Here is a 23,757-nt window from a genome sequence, read left to right as displayed (position 1 = left end):
TCATGTGTACGCATGACCCATGCATACTCATGACCCATGCGTATGCATGATGCGTGTTACAGAAGTGAAAGAGCCTTGTACGCGTACCATGCGTATGCACAAAAGCAAGATCATGCATATGCATATACACTACTTGTATTTTCTGAAATGAGTCATTTCTTGCGTGTTTCACACGTACGCATGACCCATGCGTATGCATGGATACCCTGTTTTTCAAAAAATGCTGTTTTTAACTATTTTTGTTTATCCAGCTTACTTTTTCACCTCTGTAACCCCTGTTTAAGGCCCAATAGCTAGGTTTTAAGCTTTGAGACGAGCGAGAGTGTATCGGGTGAAATAAAAGGGGTATTTTCGGTTATGAATATAGAGCCGATGACTTAAGATTGTAGAGTATGTGGTGCGCGAAATTAGAACTCACACAACTTCACCGGCAAGTACACCAGGTCGTCTAAGTAATACCTCAAGTGAGTGAGGGTCGATCACACGAGAATTGTTGGATTGAGTAAGCAATAGTTATCTTGTTGGACTTAGTCAGGAAAACAGTAAAAGATGGTGGTGTTGATGTAAACGCATAAATCAGTGAAGCAAGAAAATGTCAATGTAAGATCAATATAAAGGAAAACAGTTAAGATCTCGGAGATGTTTATCTTTCTGGAGTAATATTTCTTACTAACTACTTTAATAATGAATGATTCATTCTACGGCAAACTGTAAGTGATTAAACCCTATTTTCCTAGCGATTTAATCTACTCCAATCCTACTAAATAATCAGCAACAATATCTAAAACAAACACTCACAATTCAACAAAAAAGAAGATAGAGAATTCAAAAGTACTAAAAACAAAAATTAAGCAAAAAATTTCAAATTCAACAATCACACCTTCACACCATCCATAATCCTAACTTAACAAAAAAACAGAAAAAAACAACTCTATAATAATAATAAAAAAACAACTCTAATCAGATCTCAGTAACTCAATCAGTAAAATAAACAAACATAAACTGAAGCATAAAGTTCAGCAGTGCATACCGATAATCATAAACATTTTTCAGTTTCAGAATCATACAAAAACAAACTCAGAATCATAAAAATTAATAAAAGAAAATAAAGACTGAACAAGTGAGGAGAAACGACGAGACAAAAACAGAAACGAGGTTAGAATGAAACTCAATTGCCAGCGAGGAAGATACGGCAAGACAAAAACAGACGAGGGAGGAACAAAACTCAACTGCTGGGAGGGAAGAACGGCGACACAAAGACAAGGATAGGATTCAAACTGACTGCAAGTCCACGACCACAACCACGACGTAGAGAAGAGTAGAAGATGACCGCGAGCTCCTATCTGCAAGTACAGAGGTGGCGACGTGGACAAGAGGATCGATGGCCAAGAACTTCGAATGGACCCTTTGCCCGTCACTACCCGCGACGACAAAACCGTCTAGCTGACGAGAAGAGTTCGACGACGGTGGAGGAGCTGGCTGCTGCTGGCTGAGAAAGGGGTAATGGGTTAGGGTTTTTGTGAGAGAAAGGGGGAACAAGAAAGGCTATGCTTTTCACCTTTTATATGGTGAATTTTCTTTATTTTTTTAGTTAAAATTCTGAAAAACCGTTACAAAACCAATCAATTCTACCGTTTCTCCAATTTATTGCCAGTTCAACCGGTTTTTTTCGCAATTTTTTGCCATGCTGTTTTCTGTGTCAACCAGACCGGCTAGAAGACTAGTTTCCAGTTAATCCAGTCGAATCGGCCAATCCAATTCGATTTTCAGAACACTGGTACAAAATTAACCACATACTAGAGGCAACCATCTTACCTGGCACATATCACACGAATATTAATTTGCAATTACAGTTATCAATGCACACCACACACAAAAATATATAAAAGAAAAAGGAAAAGAAAAAGGAACGAAGCTAAATCATTTTTATAATATTTAATACTAATTAAAGTGATTCCTCAAACTGATGTGTTTGATCGTACTAGGTTATCAAGCTGATTGTGGGTTAAAACTTCGCTCACACGTTTACTTCTATGTTGAAGCCGCTGGTTTAGTGTCTCAGAGATCTGGTTGAAGAATTCAGGGTCCCATCTATGAATCGATAAGGGGTCTTCAGCATAGCATACATATATTGAAGTAACAGCACTTTCCACCACAACCATAGCCACTCCAACCTGAAAATACATTTATATAAGAAAATTTAATATATATCGAGCGTTGGAATTCTGGTTTGTCTGGGGCTGCGTTATTTTGAACACAGTTGGGCAACTGTAAATTTAGTATCCTCTAGGGGCTAATGCGAAATATGTGGGTGATCCTGGAGCTTATGTGCAAATAGAAGAAATCAAGGGTCAGAGTTGGATTCTAAGATGGTCATATTGATAATGGACTATGGCAGAGGTTTATCCCTGTTCTAAATGGGTATTACCTTATGATTCTATATAGTTGATTAGGCAATAATGCATACATTAGGCATGCTTAGTTTGTATCATTTATTTATTGTGCATTATTATACTGTGGCGCATATTGCCTCTAGTACCTTGACCTTTGTCTAATGAAGTTAAGATCTTCTGACCAAAAAGAAAAAGATGGAAAAAAAACACTAAAACGTATGTTTCATAGTTTGATAAAGGCCAAGTCATGGATTAAACTTCAATCAAGGATGTTGTAAACTTACCAACACCATTCCCATGAGCATAGACATGGATCCGATCATAAAAGCTCTATTACTCCACTTAATCCATGCCCAGACACCTGCGCAAGTTCCAGTTATCAGACCTCCAAAAATGGTTCCCATTAACATTATAGCACCTGAACAATCATAGGCCACAAGTGCTTCAACTCCAGTTGATTGGAATAACTCCCATGCATCTCTGGCAGAGTGGTTAAAGCTTTTTCCATACACACCAATCTGCTAACACAATCATGACAAGAATGCCATAGTGAGTTCTCCAAGAACACAATGGCAAACTGGCAGATAATTATATTCACCCAACTCTAACTAAATTAGCCAAAATATTTCTATATATAGTGAAGGACCCCAGTCCAGTAATTTTCGCAATCACTCTTCACGATTTCTAGTTAAAAATGAAAACAATTGTCACCAAGAACATATAAATTTTCTCATATATGGAAGTAATTACTGATATAGGCATAGAAGTCTACCTGAACATATGCATACTTGTTAAAGAATCGGACAAGAGTCTCCACCATGTGGAAAAGGAAATCAACACAACAAAGTAAACATTCATTATTGCCTATCTTTGCTCGGACGCCTCGAATCTGAATACCAACAGAGTTTATAGCATCCATATATGAAAGAAATGAGATTCAAATAATTAGCAAAAGCAAATGTTGGTTAATACCTGCCACCGCATTGTCCTAATAACAGCTGTAAATAATGAGCCATAACAAATGCTGCCAAACGATGTTGTTAAAGCATATTGCAATGATTTCATTAAGGAGTTAGTGGGAAATGATGAACTCTCTTTGCTATAATGGACGTTCGCGAGGAACACAATTCCAGACACAACGACATGCAGGGTATTACACAGTACAGCACCAGTCCAAAATAAGCTTACAGAGAGGACCTGCACGCGTGACAGCAATGTCAGTAATCAGATGGGGGAAGAATACATGATTTGCAAGCATTACTAGTGCCAACAAGGACAGACAGAATAAAGAGCAAACTTGCCAGCTCACCACAAGAAGCCACCAGCGTCCACCGTCACCCATACTTGAAGCCACAACACCAGCTACTCCAAATGACCACAACACCATCCACGAAAGAAGCAGCAGCACAAATGCATGTGCAACTTTCATAACCTCAGGAAGATTCCATACCATCTTAACAGCCTTTTGCAAAACTAACATAGTAAATGGAAGTCTGGAAATGCGAAAAGAATAACCATAAAAAATTATCTTTAAGGGCACAATTAATTATAAATATAGCAATACAAGAAGGGAATAAAGTTGAACTACAATTTCAATAAAATGGCAGCACCCAGATTTCAAATAATAGAAACTTACAAATTTTATCTACCAAATCAAGTATCAATGGGGGCAAAAAATATTTAAAACATAAACAACTTTTGATTTGCATTTCCATGGAATGGAATGGTACATTTATTACAACAACACTCATGATTGACTATTAATAAAAATTTAAGTCTGAAACCTCTTACAATGCTAATGGCTAATCTAGTCAGAAGTCCAAATTATCCTCCAAAAGTCTCAGAAATAGAGTATAACATTTTTCGCATTGATAGATCTGATTCTTAATGCATTAGAGAATAGCTGATATGATGCTTTTGTTGTGGACACTAGAACCCAGCTAATTCAGATATCCAATAAATTAAGGATTGTCACATTGAAAAGTAACTGTAAATTTGTGTAGAACTGATTAAGTAAATTTTCTAAGTCTTCAGACAGTTCACCATGGGAGATGAACTGTCATCTAAGCTTTAATCAAAACAGGTATTGGGAAAGACTATAAAGTGATTTATGAAACTATTTATTTAGTTATCATTCAGCATTAATATACTTTTATTGATCAAAGCATCTGATATTTAAAAGATATAGTAAATAGTATAACTAGTTCCTGAAATCAGACATTAATATATCCAATGCTCCACCAACATTTATGATATTCCCAAAGTCACTTCAATACAAGTATAATAACCAACATTATCTTCAACAAACTCCCTTAAGCCAGAACATATAAATCATAATGACCTTTTCTTGAAATTGCTATAACATGAACTTATAGTGAATGTATCTACTAGATGATGAGTAACAACACTATGCCTTTTGGAAAAATCTTGAAGAGCAGGTTTGAACTTACCAAACTAAGTCCTGGAGATATTATATTCTTGTATTTATCCAAATGATCTGAGCGCGTTTGATCAAGGAATCAAAAATCCATACAATATGATTCCACAAGATAAATCCTTCCATTCAACTTTTCTAAAATAATTCTAAGATTTCTAAAGAATGCATGAGATAGGATTTTTAACAGATGAAAGCATTGCCAGAATCACTTGAAGGTAGATAAAGCACTCCAGAATCACTTGAAGCCAATTTTGCAAGAGTATGGAACTTCCAGATCAGAAAAATAGAGCAAAAGGAGATCTCTAGAACAACAGGGGGAAAAGATTATGGATTAATATGACCAGTTCCAGCATCAGTAAGAAGTGATGTTTGGAAGGCAGCATTGAACACCATGCATTAACAGGTCAAACATCTAAACATGAGTGGTAGAATATGAAGTGGTTCTCAGTGGTGAGCCTGTCAGATGGCTGGTCCGCAGGTTTTGTGCTGGTTGGACTCGTATTTTGACATTTCTTCATTCACTCTTACAGCTCTTGATTCATAGTGACAATTCAGAGATTGCTATGGTTCTATGAAACTAGATACAGCAGCACAAAAGTTTGAGTATAAGCAGGACAGAGCCTGCTGCAATATCAACTTGAAAAACAGACACCAGTGAGTTATTGCATGAAAGATACCTCAGTCAGCACTCAGTATTCAAGCCCATGTATTTATATACATCACTACATGGTCAAACTAGTTCTGAAAAGGCCTAATGTTCAAATCCTTCTCAACAATGATGACTTCCCCAAAGACAGAATCACTAGACGACAATTAATCAGGCTATTGTCAACAGCAAATATGAGCAAATTTTTACCAACTAATTTTAGCTTGTATTGCAAGGTGCGCTATTTGACCTTTAGATATACTAACCCATTCAGAATAAGTAATCATATATCCTCCTGACTCATTAAAACTCTCTACTAAAAACAAAAATTATTAAAGCGAAAAAATAGAAGCAGTTTATGTTCAAGGATATAGAGTTATTCACTTAGAATAGGGTATTTTGATATTCTCAGGTAATGTAGAGCACTAAACAGGTTGAGTAGTTTCATCCCAGATGTTAGTCAGATTCACACCTTGATTAGAAATCAATCAGAAAGAGAATACTACTTCAGATATGTTTGCTGCTACACGAATATGCAATTCTATGTTTCAAAGATGGCAATCTATAGCAGCTGCCAAATGTAAGACACCAAAGGTAGTCAATCATGCTATATTAGTGTTATTATTATAAAAATACAACAGTTTAAAACTTTAACTTCTTTCCCAGTAAATGCAACCTTCAACTGTGGATATGGACAAACTAACACAACAAAATCCATGCATCCCTTAAGCAACAAACACGCATGATAGGTACATACATACATTATATATATAGTAAATTGAGGCTCATACCTGTCTATAACAGATATCACATACAAAAGCTGAAGGCATGCTCCAATAGCAAAAGCGACACCCCAGAAGACCTGCTCAGCCCAAAAAGAGAGAACACTGATCACAGCAAGATATGTGGTGAGGATATGAACAGACACCTTCATCATAAGGGTAGCACATGAACCCAACAGCGACAGCCAACAACATCCAAGAGCAGTCCCAACTAAACCGGCAACCGCATAGACTGGCCAGTAATCCTCTGTCAATCCGGCTTGATTCTCCATGAAGCGGTATGTGTACTTATCAATGTCAAGCCTGTTCTTCTTCTTGAATCTGTTGAGGCCAAGAACAACAAGAACAAAACCGAAACCAATCAAGTGGATTACAAACATTCCTGACCAGAAAACGTCATGCCATCGCCTTGGTTTCTCCATAATCGTGGCTTCACTGTTGTTGCCACTTCTGCATTGCTCCACATTCTATCAAAACATGAACAATTGTATTTAGATACCAAAAGTAAGTTCATTTCTCACTGTTCAACAGAACCAGTAACAAAAAAAAAAAGACTACTATTTCAGGAAAGGGTAATTTGGTTATACACAAACAGGTCACAATCACTGAAAAAGAAATAGAGTAATTAGGATAATAGCTAACATAAAAGAAAGAATTCAGCGAAGCACAGATTAAACTACCGAAAAAATTTTTTCTCTTAAAGCAGAAAGTTTAACTTCGAAAGCTATTGCCAGTTCCCACCGAAAATTGACAGAGTACATAGCTCAATCAAATAATCAATCAATCGATCAATCAAATAATAATAATAATAATAAATAAATAAATAAAAAGAGAATATGGAGATTGTAACAAGAGATACATGAGTTGGAGGTTGCGATACCTGATCTGTGGTTGCAGCGGCAACGGAAGCGTCGGAATGAGAAGAGAAAGCGCGAGCATCCATCATTTGCAGGGACCAACAAATATCATAGCCTCTTTGTCTTTGTAGAGCGAGAGCGAGTGATCAATTGGCTAAAGGGGGCATCATTATGGTTAGAGACGCGAAAGAAAGCAAAGCGTGCGAAGTGGGAGTATTAGTAAAGTGGTGTAGCTTTCGGTGGGTTTCAACTTTCAACTACGGAAAAAGATCTTGTGAGTAGGATATAGCAAAGAAATAAAAAGTACGGGACTGATCTCACTATCTCAACTGTTTTCGTTTTCCACAAAAATCAAATTTACAAAAGCCAGAGACAAATCAAAGTAAAAGTTTTGTGATATGGACTTGGGGTGTGCATGGGTCGGATGAAACCGGATTTGATGTTACTTAGATCTAGTCCGAAATATGTATCGGGTCTATTTATGAGATTCGAATCCGACCTTAGACCCGATGAAATTTATATCCTTTCAGGCCACAACTATATCAGGTGAAAACCGGGCCGTTAACATTATAATACCTTGATATCTTTTTGTAAATTAGCATGTAAAAATATCCAAATTTTCAATACTCTAACTATTATTTGATATGGTAAAATTCACTTAGAAAAATATAACAAGAACCAACTCTTCTCTAAAATTAAAGCATAACCATAATCAATACTAATATTGCCTAATAATACCAAATATTTAAATCAATACAAATAACACAATATTATGCATTAGCCTAAAGTCTTATGCATTTTAAATATAAAACATTAACTTATAGTCTTATATATAATGACTAATAATACAAAATATTAAAGTTTACAATACTTAAATTTCACATAATAATAGCCATCATCCATTACTAATAATACAAAATATTTATTGTGTATGGTGACTGGGCCATCGGGCCGATTTCGGGTGTCCCGAGTTATGGCCCGAACCCGACCTGAAATAATAATCGGGTCTATTTTTGAGATCCTTACCCGGTCCTAAACCCGATGAAATCACACCAAATTAGCTCCTAAAGTGTTCGGGAACGGGTCGGGCCATACACACCCCTAATATGGACGAACAACGCATCGCAACAAACATTTAAACACTATTTTTTAAGTCTATCATTTTTATCTATAAATATTTAGAAGATAGATAAATTTATGTCTGTACAAAATTAATATTATCTATTTTATTATATAAAAATTAAATTTTTATATTTAATAATAGAACTAATATGACATATTTTAGAGATTATTTTTTGATTTAATTATTTTAATTCATTAAATATAATTTATTACAGTAATTTAATTATATCAGTTAATTAATTTAATTATATTTAAATATTAATATAATTTATTATAATTTATATTAATTAGTTATACTGCATTAGTTATAACTCGTTATATTAGTTAATTAATTTATTTATTTATAAAAATCTAAAATAAAATAAATAATTTTTTGTTTGTTCCAATTGAATTCAATAAATTTATATTATATATTATATATAAATTAATGATATTATAATATTTAATAAAATAATATATAAATTACTTTATATTATATATGTATTAATGAAATATTATATATGTGTTAATTAAATATTATATATGCATCCTATAATAAATACAAAAGTAGTTTTTTTTGTCATGGGGTAGCGTTGGAAAAACCAATCCGACCCGAAAACATACACATATACCATCCATTAATTTAAACACTACTGTTACATCCACTTTCTCCTCTCATAATCCAATCGAACATAATCCTTATGAAGAACACCCCCAACATTATACCGATTAGACTCAGACGTCGAAGGATCTTGTACTACCGGAAGGTCTTGTTCGCTGTTGCTATGGAGTCAGTTGATTGAGGCGTTGTGGTTGGAGTGGATACACGCGTTACAATTGGATGGTACAATTAGGTCTGGGATGCCGCGGAACTACTGTTGTTGTTCCACTGCCTTTCCACCGTCGGTTGCTGCGCTTTGGTCCTGGTGTAGCAATCGCAGATCCTTGCCCGTTGCCGGCTGCATTTTCACTGCTTGTCTTTGTTGGTTCTCTCTCCAATCGGATTTGCTTCTGACTGTGTTTGCCAAGGAGAATACGATATTATTTTTATGAACTCGTTCCCTGTTCCGAGCCCGCTCCCTTTTTTCTCGAAGCCGACATGCATCTTAAACCAACCCAAAATAAGGCTTGTTACATCAATTTGGTTGCATCTCTTGTCTCGGTTTAAATTGCCGCTGCCGCTAGGAATCCACTACCACATCTTCTCCCTCGCTTCTATTGCATGTACAACAAAAATTCTACTTCCTCCTTAAACCCTTGAACTTGGCATTAATTTTGATTGATGTTTGCCTCTAATCTTGATCTACAGGTAGCAATTCCTCTTATTCCCGGCTGTTGAATTTTTTGAATTATTATGTTCCTAATATTTTTCTTCTTTAAGAATTGTTGTCAGCTTTGAGTTTTCTTGTTGATAATACGTCGCATCTCTAGAGGTAGTTGCATACTCTAGTTCTGACGAAGGCAATTTGATGTTGCCATTTTAGCAACTGTGTGAGCAAGTAGGTTACATTCCTTGCGTGTCTAAGTTAGACCACAATTTGATAATCTTTCTTTTAGCTCTCTAATATCCTGTAATATTGCTTCAGTTTCCCCAATCAAACTATTTGATTTTATAGTTTATATTAGTTTTAAGCTGTCTGATTCGATTAAAGTTTTTCCCAAATCCAAATTATCAATAATAATAAAGGCTTGTCTAATAGCTATAGCTTCAGTTATTATACTTGAATGTGTACTAATTTTTTCAGAGAAGTCTAACACAATCTTTCCATTATTGTTCCTAATGACCATAGATATTGCTCCTCTTCCATCCTCCCTCCTAAAAGCAGCATCCACATTAGCCTTTAACTAATCTTTCGGTAGAGGCCTCCATCTGATCAGGTGTTCTCTTCTATTTTTTCGCTTTTCTTTTCTACAAATTGCTGGTCAGTTGTGTTCCAGAATAGATTTTCTATCAGTTTAGCTATTTTAATTGTCCATTCTGGTCGAATATTCTGGTTGAATATTTTGTTTTGGGTCTTGAGCTAATCCCAAAAAACCTACTCGAACCCCATCCCAACCCACCCGACCCAAAGCCCGCTTTTTTATCTTCTCTTTCCCAGCAAGCAGAGATGTCGTGCCAAGAAGATTGCTTCCATTGCTGCTACAACTTGACTTTGGCAACTCCTTCTTTCATGTGTTACTGTTCATAACAGGCCCAATCCAAAAGAGCTACCTTCCATAGCAGAACCCTCTCCCTCAATCTAGTTACGGTTGTCTGCGATGTCTTCCATGGAATCAACTCCATGGTGATTGATGAAGCATGAGAGGTTTCCTGGACATAGGAGCAACTTTATTCAATTGAAACTCAGGATACTTCTTTTCTCATTTTTTTTACTTTTCATTGTTGGAGATCTTCTACCTGAACTTTTCATTTCGAATCTTCTTATACTATTTTTTATGATTTTGTTTTTGTTATTCTTTTTTTATATAGATCCTCTCTTTCTTGCTTAATATTGTGAGTAGGATTTGTTGCTGTTCTACATTGTTTATTTTTTTCATATTCTTTTTTTCTGATCTTATTTTCATACACTTTTTACTCTGTACATTTTGAATGGCCAATATTTATGATATAAAATGAGTGTTTTATTATCAACTCATATTTTTTTTCATTTTTTGAATCATCAAGACAGATTTCTTCTTCTTTTGGGTTATGGAGGATCTGTGATTTTAGATTCAGTCCAATTTTAAAATTATTTACCTGAAAATATATCTCTTCTTAGATGCTATAAAAGCCTAAGAGATGTGGTCCTACAATCTTACCGTTTGTGTATTACTAGAATTTATGTTTGCTCTTATTTTTGTCACTAGAAAAATAATGATTAGGTGATATTATTTTTTGGAGATGATTGCACCGCCAAGAGAATATTGGAGGATTCATGTCAGAGTGATCAGACTTTAGTCGCTACCGAGATTCAAAGACCTCAAATCCATTAACTCAATTGAAATGGTGTTGATGGATGAGTAGGTACCTCTAATTTTGTTCACACACACAATTATTTCTATGCTTTCATACACTTAATCTATTTTTTCTAATAATCCTGATAAGATTTTCTGGTTTCAATGTTAAGGTGATTGATGCTCATGAAATATACAACGTCTGATACATGGATTATTGCTTTAATACTTTTATACACTTAATTCATATTTAAAGTTCACCCTGTGCGTGCGCATAGAAAGTGTGCGTGGACACACTCTGAAATACTTTTCTCCTTTATTTTCTTTATGTGTTCTCCCTTTTTACATGCATTCTTTCACTTCTACTAAATCATTCTTGCCTCTAGGACCTGAAATCACTGAACAAATATATCATGACATCGAATGGAATAAAAGTGGAATTAAATTGTTCAATTTAAGCACAAAAATACATGTTTTCACATTTAGGTTAAATTTAAGGATCAAACACAAAAGTATGCTATTTTGGTGAATAAGTGTGAGTTTATGTGATGAAATCCGTCCAATTCAAGCCAAAATTTACCGTCAAATATGGACTCATCAGATGGTGACAGAGTGGAGGATCGATTGTTATCTTTTGTACTTTTTGGTTATATTGACATAGTATCTCTCACTTTTGTATTTGGTATATTGATGCCTTAGAGGTTTACTTTGAGAGTTAGGATGTTGCCGTTTTATTTGAAAAACTCTGTTATATCTTTATTATCTAGTCGGCCTAAATTCTGTGGCCTGCGGCTAGTATTCTTTTGGCTGTTATATTTTTTTTTGGCTAAACCCTTTTGAAATAGATAATTGGTTCCAGGCCATGGAGCACGCACTGCAGACTCAGCATGCCCCAGATAACCCATTTGTGGACTTTGCGGCCTATCAACTGATGGGGGGAACAACACTGGTGGCAGGGAGAATGTCAACTGCTGCAACTTCAGAACGCGGACATTCTTTGGGACGTATTTCAGACCACTTTCTATAAGAAGTACTTTCCGGAATCAGTGAGAGAGGTTAGGGAGTAAGAGCTTATGCAACTGAAGCAAGGCTCATTGTCTGTAGTCATGTATACTAGTAGATTTGAGAAACTCTATAGATTTTCAAGGGTATGTCAGGGTGCCCCTGAGTCCTATGAGGGTTGGAAGTGTATTAAATATCAAGAAGGTCTTAGGGAGAACATCATTACTACTGTGGATCTGTTGGAGATTCAGATATTTTCCAAGTTAGTGAATAAGGCAAGGGTTGTTGAGGATTTTGCTAATAAGGTGGTGTTAGCAAGAGATACTTGTTGAGGAAATAATAGCAGAGGCGGTGGGAAGTACTTTCAGCCTAAGGGTCAGAAGTTCAAGAGGGGTGGACACACACCTCAACACCCTCAAGGTTAGGGCAACTTTAGGAGGACCAACTATGATCGATTGCATCATGTGATCATTGCAGGCATTTTCATCCTTATGATTCGTGTAAGCTGGGTATAGGTGGATGCTTCATTTGTGGATTGCCTGGATAGTTGGCAAGGGATTGTACTCGTGAGAGGAATCCAAATGCTGGTCGGAACCAACAACAAGGACCAGTGTTTACTGTGAATGACAATGATGTTGTGAAGTCAGATCCTCTGATAAGAGGTAAATCTTTAATTGATGACAAAGTATTGGTTGCATTATATGATACGGGAGCTTCAGATTCATTTATTGCATTGATAAGGCTGCTGAACTAGGGATGAGGATTTTAAACTTAGCTTTCGATTTACACGTGCATATCCCGTCTCAAACAGTTGTAACTAGATTAGGTTGTAGACAAATATCTTTTAAGATTGAGGATAGGACCTTTATTCATGACTTAATCTATTTGCCGATGGTTAGATTTGAGATATTTTTGGGGTTTGACTAGTTGTCAAAGAACAGAGTACTGTTAGATTGTTTTGAGCGATCGATTCGCTTTATGCCAGAAGGAGAAGGAGGAACAGTTATAGCTGATGGTTATTACCTAAACTCTGTAGTGGTGAACTGTAGTGGAGAAGAGTATCAAGGTTATATACTCTTAGCTGCGAATGCATCGGGAGATAAACTAAAGTTAGAACAAATTCCGATAGTTAGGAAGTTTCCCGAAGTGTTTCCTAAAGATATTCCTGAATTTCCACCTCAAAGAGAAATTGAATTTGCCATAGACTTTGTGTCGAGAGCCGGTCAAGTTTCAATTGCACTATACAGAATGGCTCTGATAGAGCTGGTTGAACTTAAGACTCCGTTGAAAGAGTTTCTGAATAAGAGGTTCATTCAATCGAGTGTATCCTTATGGGGAGCGCCAGTTTTATTGGTGAAGAAGAAAGATGGAGAAATGCGACTCTGTATGGATTACCAGCAGTTAAACAAAGTGACAGTGAAGAACAAGTACCTGTTACCGAGAATCGATGACTTAATGGATCAGTTGCAAGTAGTTGGGGTGTTCTCGAATATTAATTTGAGGTTTGGTTACCATCGGATTAGGGAGAAGGAGGAAGATATTCCGAAAACTACATTTAGAACATGCTATGGTCACTATGAATACGTGGTGATGTCCTTTGGATTGACAAATGCGCTGTGTTCATAGATTACATGAAAGAGTATTTCGTCGCTTTTTGGATAAGTTTGTGGTGGTGTTCATAGATAATATTTTGGTTTATTCTAAGACAATGAAAGAGCATGAGGAGCATTTGAGGATTGTGTTGCAAATCTTGAAGGAAAGGAAGCTTTATGCGAAGTTGTCGAAGTGTGAGTTCTGGAATGAGGAAGTGAAGTTCTTGGGTCACGTGGTGAGTAAAGGAGGGATAGCAGTGGATCCTTCGAAAGTTGTAGTGATGGAATGGGAAAGACCAACGTTAGTGATTGAGGTTAGGAGCTTCTTAGGGTTAGCCAGATATTATAGGAGATTCATTCATGGATTTTCACAAATCGCGTTGCCGATGACTAAGTTAACTAGAAAAGATATACCATTTGTGTGGACATCCGAATGTAAGGAAAGTTTTCAAACTTTGAAGGAGAAGTTGACTTCAGTGTCAATCTTAATTCTACCTAAACCACAAGAACCGTTTGGGGTTTACATGCTTGCCCTACTGACCATGAGCTCATGCGTCGGTTATGTTGTCAGACCCAACTCGGATAAGTGGGATTTAATCACCGTCCTTACCCGTACGTTCCATGAACAAGAGGGATTAAACCACCATCCTTGCTTGGAACCCGCAAGCGGGATTAAACCACCGTCCTTGCCTCCAAAATAAGCGGAATTTAACCACCATCCTTACTGGACACCTCGAACAAGCAAGATTACACCACCATCCTTAGTCGGTTACATTCACAACTCAATCTGCAAGGGGGATTAAACCACCATCCTTGCCAAACAATAAATGATACACAAGCGGGATCACACCACCATCCTTGCTTCACAAAATAATATGCAAGCAGAATCACACCACCGTCCTTGTTTCACAAAATTTCCTTAGTCTGTGAACGGGATAAAACAACCATCCTCACGGCAGGCGGGATAAAACTACCATTCCTGCACAATAGTTTACACACTGAGCAAGCGGGATTATACCACCATCCTCGCCGGGCCAAAAACCCTGATCATATTCACAGTCACAACTGTACACATTCCATCCATTCTCGGAAAATCATACCCACTCTCGTCATACCTCACTCATAATTGATCAGTATTCCTTAATATCACATCTTTCATTAACACGTGAGAGGGATACAATTACCGCCCTCACAACTATTCTCAATTCCAACTCATTCTCTTCATTCAGCCATGCCATATCAATCTGTAATTCAAAACCCAATACTTTCCTTATCAAGTACCAAACTTACATCGTCATCAATTATCATCAAAATCATATTGAACTTCATTTATAGTCATAATCATAGTTGCTCATCATCATCTCTTAATATCAACTCACTAGGCTTTTTTCCTAACTCTTCTACCCTTTGTTACACTGGCTTTACACTCATAACAGAGCTCACAGGGGTTTGGAAGGCTCAAAGAATGGTTAAAAACTCAAAAATACAGTTTTTGCAAAACAGGGAGGCCATGCGTACACATGCCACCTCTCGCATACACATGATTGTTGAAATTGGAATGTCGCATACGCGGACCACCTCCCGCATATGCGAGAGTATAAAACATAAGAGGATCCGTGTGTACGCATGATGTGAAAATGGTCATTTTTGCATACACAAGCCGTTTCCGTGTACGCGAGGATGTTGGGCAGTGCCCAATACTCGCATACGCATGATGTTTTTGTGTACGCATGCATATCAAAATTTTAAAAAGCTGATATACTGCAGAAATTAGTTTTTCAACCTAATTTTCAAACTTTTATAATTTTTTCTACAAAATTCATCTTTCAGCCATTCTTGAACCATTGAAAAGATTATTGAATATATTTTCATAAAAGTTTAACTTTGTTGAATTTTAAACTTCAATGACCGAGTTATGACCTGCCGAAATTGTTCAAAACCTCATTTTCACCAAATGTTACAAAACATACATTTTTACCGATTCTCAATCCAAAACCATACCAAAACCCTTTTCTAAGCATACTTAATACCCATTCACTATTTCCTCCCAATTCAACACATTATCAACAAGTCTAACATAATAATTCTAACATCTATCAACCATTTAATCACTCTCTATCTATTCAACACTCAAATTAGACAAGTTTCAATCCAACCAAACTAATCATTTATTAATCACAATCAAATCAAATATTAGCAATTATGCAACTTACTATAGCTTATCTCATAGGGGACACCTCACTCCATTACGACCTTAAGTCCAATTTTCACAACACCACACTCATATCCAAAATTTACAAGACTCAAAGCTAAGCCACAATACATCATCAACATACATCATACTCACTGTTTCTCATTCAACATACCACATTCTCATCATAATTCATACCCAAACTCAACAACAATCAAATCCTCAATTCTCAACTACAACCAACTAATCACAAATACAATCAATACCATTCAATCATATTCTAGAGACAACTAACCTAGGCATTCACATAACTTTACTCGAAACTCAAACCCGTATCTGAATGTCAGCGGTTCAAACCCTTGAAGCCTTTACTTGCTCAATCTCCAAGGTCCACCACTCAAATCCTAGTACTCAAATTCGTCAATCAATTTCTGCTTCACACCAAATTCAACCAAACCAATCTCTATTCCATATAATCTAGTCACAACAATATATCTCAACATTCATACAAGGGTTTATACATAAAATTGGGGATAATGAAGGGAGTTAAACTTTCTTACCTTAACCCACACGAAATTTAGATGGAACTCACCAATAGCTCATACTAGAGCACTCCTAATTGTAACACCCTATTACCCTAAGACATACCTCTAGCAGTAAAGCGAAGGATAACAAAGTGTCACGATAGTTCTAAAGCTCATACCAGACTATATATATATATATATATATATATATATATATATACACAAAGCGCGAAGCGTCCGCACATAATAACTAAACGCACTAAGATGCAAGATACAACATAGGAAATAGTACAATAATAATCTATATATATATATATATATATATATATATATAAGTATGATATACAAAAAGAGGACTACTCACAGCCTGCGGAGTTTAGGACGGCTAGTCAAACTGAATATAATAGAATTTTGAAGTTTAAAACATCAACAACCTATCTCTCAAAGTTTTCAAAAATAAAGCCTCTAAGGCAACAAAGTTAAAATATACAAAATCATGAGAGGATAACTACAACAAAAGTAAAGCAGAATAAAATATAAGAATGATCATTCTCCGCTCTGTCACCATGTCCGTAAACTCATCGTGGTGGGTTACAACATGCATCTGAAAAACAATATCAACATATGGTATGAGAACTAGAGATTCTCAGTTTGGTGATAGTACCCAATATATAAGATGTAAGGTTCCAGGACGCCAAAGGCAATCTTAGAACTTCACATCGATACCGATATTCAAGCTTAACGAAATAAATGACTTAAACCATAAACCATGAATAGGGTTATCTAAACTTAGGGGATTTCTAACTAATACCAATCATATCGCTATATTCCACAGCCTTCACCAACCTAACCTCTGTGCGATCCCATCGCCACCGCCTACTTGACCTCCTCAGCACCAGACAATTACAAGTATATGTAAACAAGTAATACACATGTAATATTTATGTATAGCAAGTAATTCAAGAAGCAAGTATGCATATTATACATTTAGGCAAACTACAAGTAATCAAAGCAAACAAGCATACAAGAGATGCATATGATGAATGCCTACCCTATTAGCCATGAGCTCATGCGTCGATTATATTGCCAGACCCGACTCGGATAAGCGGGATTAGACCACCATCCTTATCCGTATGTTTTATAAACAAGCGGGATTAAACCACCATCCTTGTCCAGAACATGCAAGCGAGAATAAACCATCGTCCTTGCCTCCACAGTAAGCAAAATTAAACCACCATCCTTACTGGGCACCTTAAACAAGCGGGATTAGACCACCATCCTTGCTCGGGTTGCATTCACAAATCAATCTGCAAGCGAGATTAAACCACCGTCCTTGCTAAACAATTCATCAATACGTGAGAGGGATAAAACCTCCATCCTCACTGTAGGCAGGATAAAACAATCATCCCTGCACCACGGTTTACGCACTGAGCAAGTGGGATTATACCACTATCCTTGCCAGGCCAGAAACCCTCAACATATTCTCAGTGATCACTGCTCATACAGTCCAAGTCCCTTCGTCTCCAAGTTCTAAATTTGATACAACCATCCTCAGTTCTCAATTTCACAAGTACATGATCAATCTAGTACTCCATCACAAATACTCAGCTACTTCATCCCCAGTATTTCAGAAATCTAAGTCTCTATTTTCTAAACTTATTACCAGAAAATAGTTAACTAATTCATTTATTGTATTCTCCTATATTTCAAAGTCTAAAAACAAGCTAAAGGATCTTAAACAAGTATTACGGAAGTCCGCAAGCTTGCCGGGAAGGTAAAACAGTTAAAAATAGGGTTTTAGAAAAAAAATAGGGCTTATGCGTATGCACAAGGTTGTTTGTGTACGCACGCACCAAAAGGCTTTCCCTACCTGTGCGTATGGATGATGTTGTGCATAAGCACAACTTGAAACACCCACTCTGTTCTGTGTGTGGGCACACGACATATTTTTCCAAATTTTTTGCAACATCACAGAAATTAGATTTTTGCCCTAACTTCCAACATCTATAACTTTTTTCTACAAAATTCCAATTTCCACAAAATCTATACATTTTTTAAAGCTTTTTAAATTATCTTTAATTTGAGATTAAGTTTATTCAAATCCAAAACCCGAGGCTCAAGTTATGATCCGCTGAAGTTGGTCAAAAATCCGCTTTTACCAAAAACCTTTCAACCTCAAATTTACCAAAACTTTCAATTCAAAACCAAATATTTCTCAACCATATCAATCATTCAATCATCCAAACATTTAATACTCACCTCATCCAACTCTAAATTCAACCTAATTCGTACAAAAACTTATAAATTCCCATCATTATTCAACTATACAACATCCAACCTTTAATATCCTAATTTATCAACTCCTTCAACACTTATAAAATATAAGCATCAATTTATCATCATCAAAACTCATAATCCACATTATTTATCAACAATATCAACACTCGTTATTCATTACCTACAACATCAATATTCATCATTAATTATCAACCAAAATCAATAATCATCACCAGAATCAACAAATATCAAAACTTATCATCAATACCAACTTCATATCACCATAACAACTCCATATCAAAAGATCATTTCATTCAACTCATATACTTCAATCCTATCTTAAAGGCCACTAGCCTAAGTTTCACGAAATATTACATATTACATAAAGAAAATCGAAACCACCTTGGCCGATTCTCAATATGCACCAAACACCAAAATTTGACCTCAACCAAGCTTTCACAAGTCTCCAAGTTCAACAAGCCACCACACACAATCCAAAAGCTCCAATAATCATAAATTCCAAGCTATACATAATTAATTCATCATAATCAATACCTAGGGTTTACCAAAATCATAATTTTATGAGGGTTTAAGAAAATCTTACCTTACCCACTATAATTTAGGACAAAACCCAACAATAACCCGCTACTAGATCACACCTAAACAACTAAAATCACAAAATCTACTAAAAAACTAAACGTAAAATCGCATATTTCATTAGGGTAGAAACTGGAGTATGAGTTTTGAGTTCTTACCAACTTTGTTTAGCTAGAAATGAAGAACTCGACAAGAGTTTCGTGTGGCCACAAACGGCTCGTCAATGAAAGTATCGTAGCTCAAGATATGATCAAATGAAGATAGATATGAATAGTAAACCCTCTCCTCTCTTCTCTCAACTCAACAACACCCCTTTTCTTATTTGTGGGTCCTCTCTTCTTTCAACTCAACAACACTCCTTTTCTTATTTGTGGGTGGAAATAAGTTAAATTGGCTCTTAAGTGAGGTATATATATCTTGGGCTTGAGCCCAACTTGAGTCTGATCCAATCCGTTAGTATTTTTGGCCCGTTTGCCTCAATGTTGGGCTAAATCTTTATAATTTGCGCCCGATTTTTAACTTTAATTATTTCTCTAATTTTTTATACAGTTTTTATTACTCTTACGTAGTACTAGACAAACCTAAATCAATACTGCCGGTTAATTTACAGTACGCATTTTTACGCAATTCTCCGCAAAAAATTACATTATCCAACTTAAAAAATTTACTGAGTCAAAATATCATATTTAAATTTTCTAATTAACCTTCTAAATTTTTGAACCTATTTTGGGCAATTAACTTATTTTAATTAAGCGGTTAATTAATTGCGGTCTTACACTAAATAATCTAAATCACAAGATTTTCTCAAAACCAAACCAAAACACAAATGGAATGGAAAAAATAAAATTGGACAGAAGACTTCGAAGTACTTACCATAATATCTAGATAGAATCGAAGAGGATAAGGAGAACGACGCGTGGTCACAAACGGCTCATCAATCAGAGCTCTAGATCAAAATTACAAGCAAAACAAGAAGAAGGTAAATAGTGCTCTAAGTTTTGGTTACTCTCTCCTTCTCTTCACCGTGCCTTTCCTCTTTTTCAAGTGTAATTGTGTTAAATTGGCTCAAGTGAAAGGAGGGGTTTGGACCCACTTAGGTCCGATTCACGTCTTGATTCGTTTGGTCCAATTTTGGGTCAAAACCTTTATAATAAATGCTTGATTTTCTATTCAAATTACTTTTATCTTCTCTAAATTATAAAATTTAATTTATTCACCCATAATTTAATTTTCTCACTCACAGTACTGGACTCATTTAGGTTGATACGTGCTTTTACGCATTTTTTCAAAAAAAAAATAATTTTTTCTATTCAAAAAAATTCGCTAAATCTAAATCTCACCTTTAAATTTTCTAATTGATATTCTTATATTTTTCAATTTATTCCAGACAATTATTATTTTATTTTAACTAAATAGTTAAATTAATTTTAGATTCTTACACACCACATAAGTAAGAAAAATGATAAAAAATCATTTTCGCAATGTCTGTGAACCAATTAAGCAGCTTGATAAAAAACCATCCACCTCAAAACACAGTACTCAGAATTATCAACAATATCAGAATCCAAATGGAGATAATATTGCGAATCTTTCCTCATATTCACCCAAAACGCACCATAAATAGCAGGTGAAATGTCTACCTTGAGGTATAGAATCTACTTTAATTTTTATACCTCTTAAACTATTATTGCCTTGAAGTTGAAATTTCATGTAAGTATCACTCACATCCAGCTTAAAAATTATGGCAGATTAGAAATCTTTATTCTCTAAAAAAAAATCATATATTCCATGTAATAATGATTGAACTTGATTGAATTTAAAAGGAGGTAATTTATTATTTTAAAATTACATAAAAAAAACTCATAATATCATAATCTTAATGTATATGCACTATTTTAAATACGTACAATTAAGTTTGAATTTTAATTTAATGATTTTAGTATTTTTAATTTATATTTTTTATAATATTATCCAAATAACTTCTTAAATGAAAAGGTTATAAAATATTTTAAACAAATAAAAAAAAATCAAAATTTAATAGTCCAAAATAATTTAAAAATATTATTTTATATATTAAAATTAATTATTAAAATAAATCATTATATTTTATATATATATATATAATTTAATTTATTTTTAATATATATTTTATATTGAAAACTGATTTTATAGCTAATTTAGTGTTTATAGTTAGAAATGTTTTTAGTGGTGAGACCACCAACCATTCACTCATTTATCTACCTTTCTTTCCCGTCTCCACATCCATATCTGGAAACCTAACTTCACAACATTGGAAATATTCCTTCTGTCAAAAAAAAAAAAAAACGTTGGAAATATTCCTTTTCTATGTCCCTTTATCTTTTGTGCCGATCCATGCAACTAGGGAAATTACTGAACCAAAAAAAAAAAAAAAAGTGGAAAACAAAACAAAAAGTTTAAACAAATAATAACAACAGAGAATATTAAATTAAATAGTTAAATTAAAATTTGCACATGCATAATCCATCTACGACTAGCAGCTATCGACAGAGAATCCAACGACCCAGTTAGCGACGTCGAAAATGACACGTGTCCCTTGCTGCTGAACATTCCCAATTATCGACAAGGAAGACGTAGTGGGGGCGAAGGCAAAGCAGAACGTCCCCACCGAGTCAACCGGTATCAGGTAATTCTTCGCCGGTAACGGTAACTCCCTCCCCCCAGGAAAATGAAACGACACCGTCGGAACCTCAACGCTCGACTTAGACGACAAGTCGTAGCAAGTATCAAACAACGCCACACCGTTCGCCCTCTGCAACCCTTTTGTCCCGCTCAGAAACGCATCCCTCAGAACGTCGTACACCTCCTCTTTTAACCTCGTCACAGCCGTCCCAGAATCCACAATAACACCTCCGGCGCCGGTGCTATCCACCTCGAAACTCGCCTCCGGAATAGGAAGTACCTCACCGCCCACACCAATTCCGGTCAGTCCAACATAATAGAATGTGTTCATCTCCTTGTTCCGCCGTAAAGGCGCCGTGACGGCGTAATGAGATAATGCCGAGTGAAACTCGAGAGTTGAAGCATGGTCAGAATCGCGGTCCACGAGACAGTAGGAAAATGAAGTGGCGTTGAGCTGAGCCGGGAAAGACAACGGGCCGCCTCCGAGGCCGAGCAAGCCAGCAGCTCCGACGAACAAGCCTTCGTTGTTGTGGCCGCAGCCGATGGCTACGTTGGGGACTGAAACGGAGCCGAGCGTAATGGTCTCCGTCGCGAAGTCGCCGACTGTGAAAGAACCGTCGCCATAAGAAACCTCGTAGAGGCAGGTTCCGTTACGGCACTCGGAGAGGTCTAGGGACTTGCACTGTGCCGCGGCGCAGGGGATTGGTGCATAGGAAGCCGATGAATCCGGCTGGAATATTGGATCAGCTTGGTCATAGCAGTCGGCGCAAGGTGCGCACTGGATCCAGCTTACGTCGCTGCCCGTGTCGATGACCAGGTAAGCTTGACTTGGCGGGTTACCGATTCCGACTCGAACGAAGTACTCGCCGCTTCCTTGACTCGTTCCGGATATCAACGGTCCTTGCATTTCCTCCGGGTCTAACTCGGTCATCGACTCGGCCGGGTGAAGATCCGTGCGCGAAACTCGTTTCAGAGCGAGATCTAGGCGAGTTTCTATGACCTTGACTCGGGCTGAGTCGCGCTCGAGTAATGAGAGTGTGAATAACTTGTAGTTGTTCGTGTATGAGTGGTGCTTTTGAATTGAAGCGCGAGAAAGGAGTTGAAGGGAGAGTGTAGATTCTGAAGGTTGTGTTTTTAGGGAGTATGAAGTGGGGCCATTACGGGTGGTTTTCTGAAGGGATGAAGCGACGTCGAGCGTTGTCGTTTTGAGGGGCCTGGTTCGAGAGTGTGTTAGTGGAGAAGAAGAGGCGAAGAAGATAAAGAAAAGGAGTAAGAGAGGTGCCATTGTAGGCGTGTACAATTGTACATGTAGCGAGGACTTTGGGTGGGTTCTTATTTACGAAACTTTGTGGTGGTGGAAGTGTAAAGAAGAAGCATTTACGGGTATTATCATGAAGCAGATAAAGGTTAAAAGAGTGAGAAAATAAAGAAACTTTGGATGCGTGGGTGTTGGATGTTTTGGTTAAGGGGAAGCTTGGCAACTGATATTAACATAATAGCAATGCTAGTTTCATAACCTTTGCATTTTACAGTTAATATAATTGTTGATTCCTTTACAATTATTACTAGTGAGTGTGTTATCTACGCTTTTTTCTTTCCTCTCGAGTCTGCATCTTTTTCTTTTGAAGTTGGGTCAATGTGTTTTCTTTTTCTAGTTTTTCTCTTGGGAATGCCGAAAGGGACTTGTAATGAGAACTCTAGTAACTTTATGTCAGGAATGAGATTATTAAGAATGTTAAAAAATGGGTGTTTATTTCATTTCC

The 23,757-nt window shown here is 36.3% G+C and overlaps 3 protein-coding genes across 3 annotated transcripts; 1 reads left to right on the top strand and 2 right to left on the bottom strand.

The window, feature by feature from the left end:
* Positions 1-1,160: 1,160 nt before the first annotated feature.
* Positions 1,161-7,385, bottom strand: LOC130979161 (uncharacterized). Its single transcript, XM_057902526.1, has 7 exons — positions 7,139-7,385; positions 6,268-6,725; positions 3,703-3,886; positions 3,366-3,590; positions 3,166-3,282; positions 2,678-2,911; positions 1,161-2,174 (listed from the first exon to the last, which is right to left on the bottom strand). The coding sequence occupies exons 1-7, from the start codon at positions 7,202-7,204 to the stop codon at positions 1,959-1,961; spliced, it is 1,500 nt and encodes a 499-aa protein (XP_057758509.1). The 5' UTR covers positions 7,205-7,385; the 3' UTR covers positions 1,161-1,958.
* A 6,475-nt stretch (positions 7,386-13,860) lies between these two features.
* On the top strand, positions 13,861-14,445 carry LOC130981443 (uncharacterized mitochondrial protein AtMg00860-like). Its single transcript, XM_057905039.1, has one exon. It carries the CDS (start codon positions 13,861-13,863, stop codon positions 14,443-14,445), a length of 585 nt encoding a protein of 194 aa, XP_057761022.1.
* A 7,370-nt stretch (positions 14,446-21,815) lies between these two features.
* Positions 21,816-23,328, bottom strand: LOC130982550 (protein ASPARTIC PROTEASE IN GUARD CELL 1-like). The gene has a single exon (XM_057906590.1). It carries the CDS (start codon positions 23,277-23,279, stop codon positions 21,846-21,848), a length of 1,434 nt encoding a protein of 477 aa, XP_057762573.1. The 5' UTR covers positions 23,280-23,328; the 3' UTR covers positions 21,816-21,845.
* Positions 23,329-23,757: the final 429 nt, after the last annotated feature.

This window comes from Arachis stenosperma, chromosome 5, assembly GCF_014773155.1.
Source record: "Arachis stenosperma cultivar V10309 chromosome 5, arast.V10309.gnm1.PFL2, whole genome shotgun sequence".
NCBI classification, from domain to species: domain Eukaryota; kingdom Viridiplantae; phylum Streptophyta; class Magnoliopsida; order Fabales; family Fabaceae; genus Arachis; species Arachis stenosperma.
Note: the sequence above shows the minus strand (reverse complement) of the source record. Positions and strands in the feature narration are given on the sequence as shown.

What these genes read in the sequence shown, in the direction of transcription:
- LOC130982550 (XM_057906590.1), bottom strand. Translation starts at nt 23,279, where the DNA reads ATGGCACCTCTCTTACTCCTTTTCTTTATCTTCTTCGCCTCTTCTTCT.
- LOC130979161 (XM_057902526.1), bottom strand. Translation starts at nt 7,204, where the DNA reads ATGATGGATGCTCGCGCTTTCTCTTCTCATTCCGACGCTTCCGTTGCC. An exon ending in CCGCTGCAACCACAGATCAG is followed by an intron (nt 6,726 to 7,138) that starts GTATCGCAACCT and finishes ATGTTTTGATAG; the next exon opens with AATGTGGAGCAATGCAGAAG. An exon ending in ACAAGTATGCATATGTTCAG is followed by an intron (nt 2,912 to 3,165) that starts GTAGACTTCTAT and finishes TTGTGTTAGCAG; the next exon opens with ATTGGTGTGTATGGAAAAAG.
- LOC130981443 (XM_057905039.1), top strand. Translation starts at nt 13,861, where the DNA reads ATGAAAGAGCATGAGGAGCATTTGAGGATTGTGTTGCAAATCTTGAAG.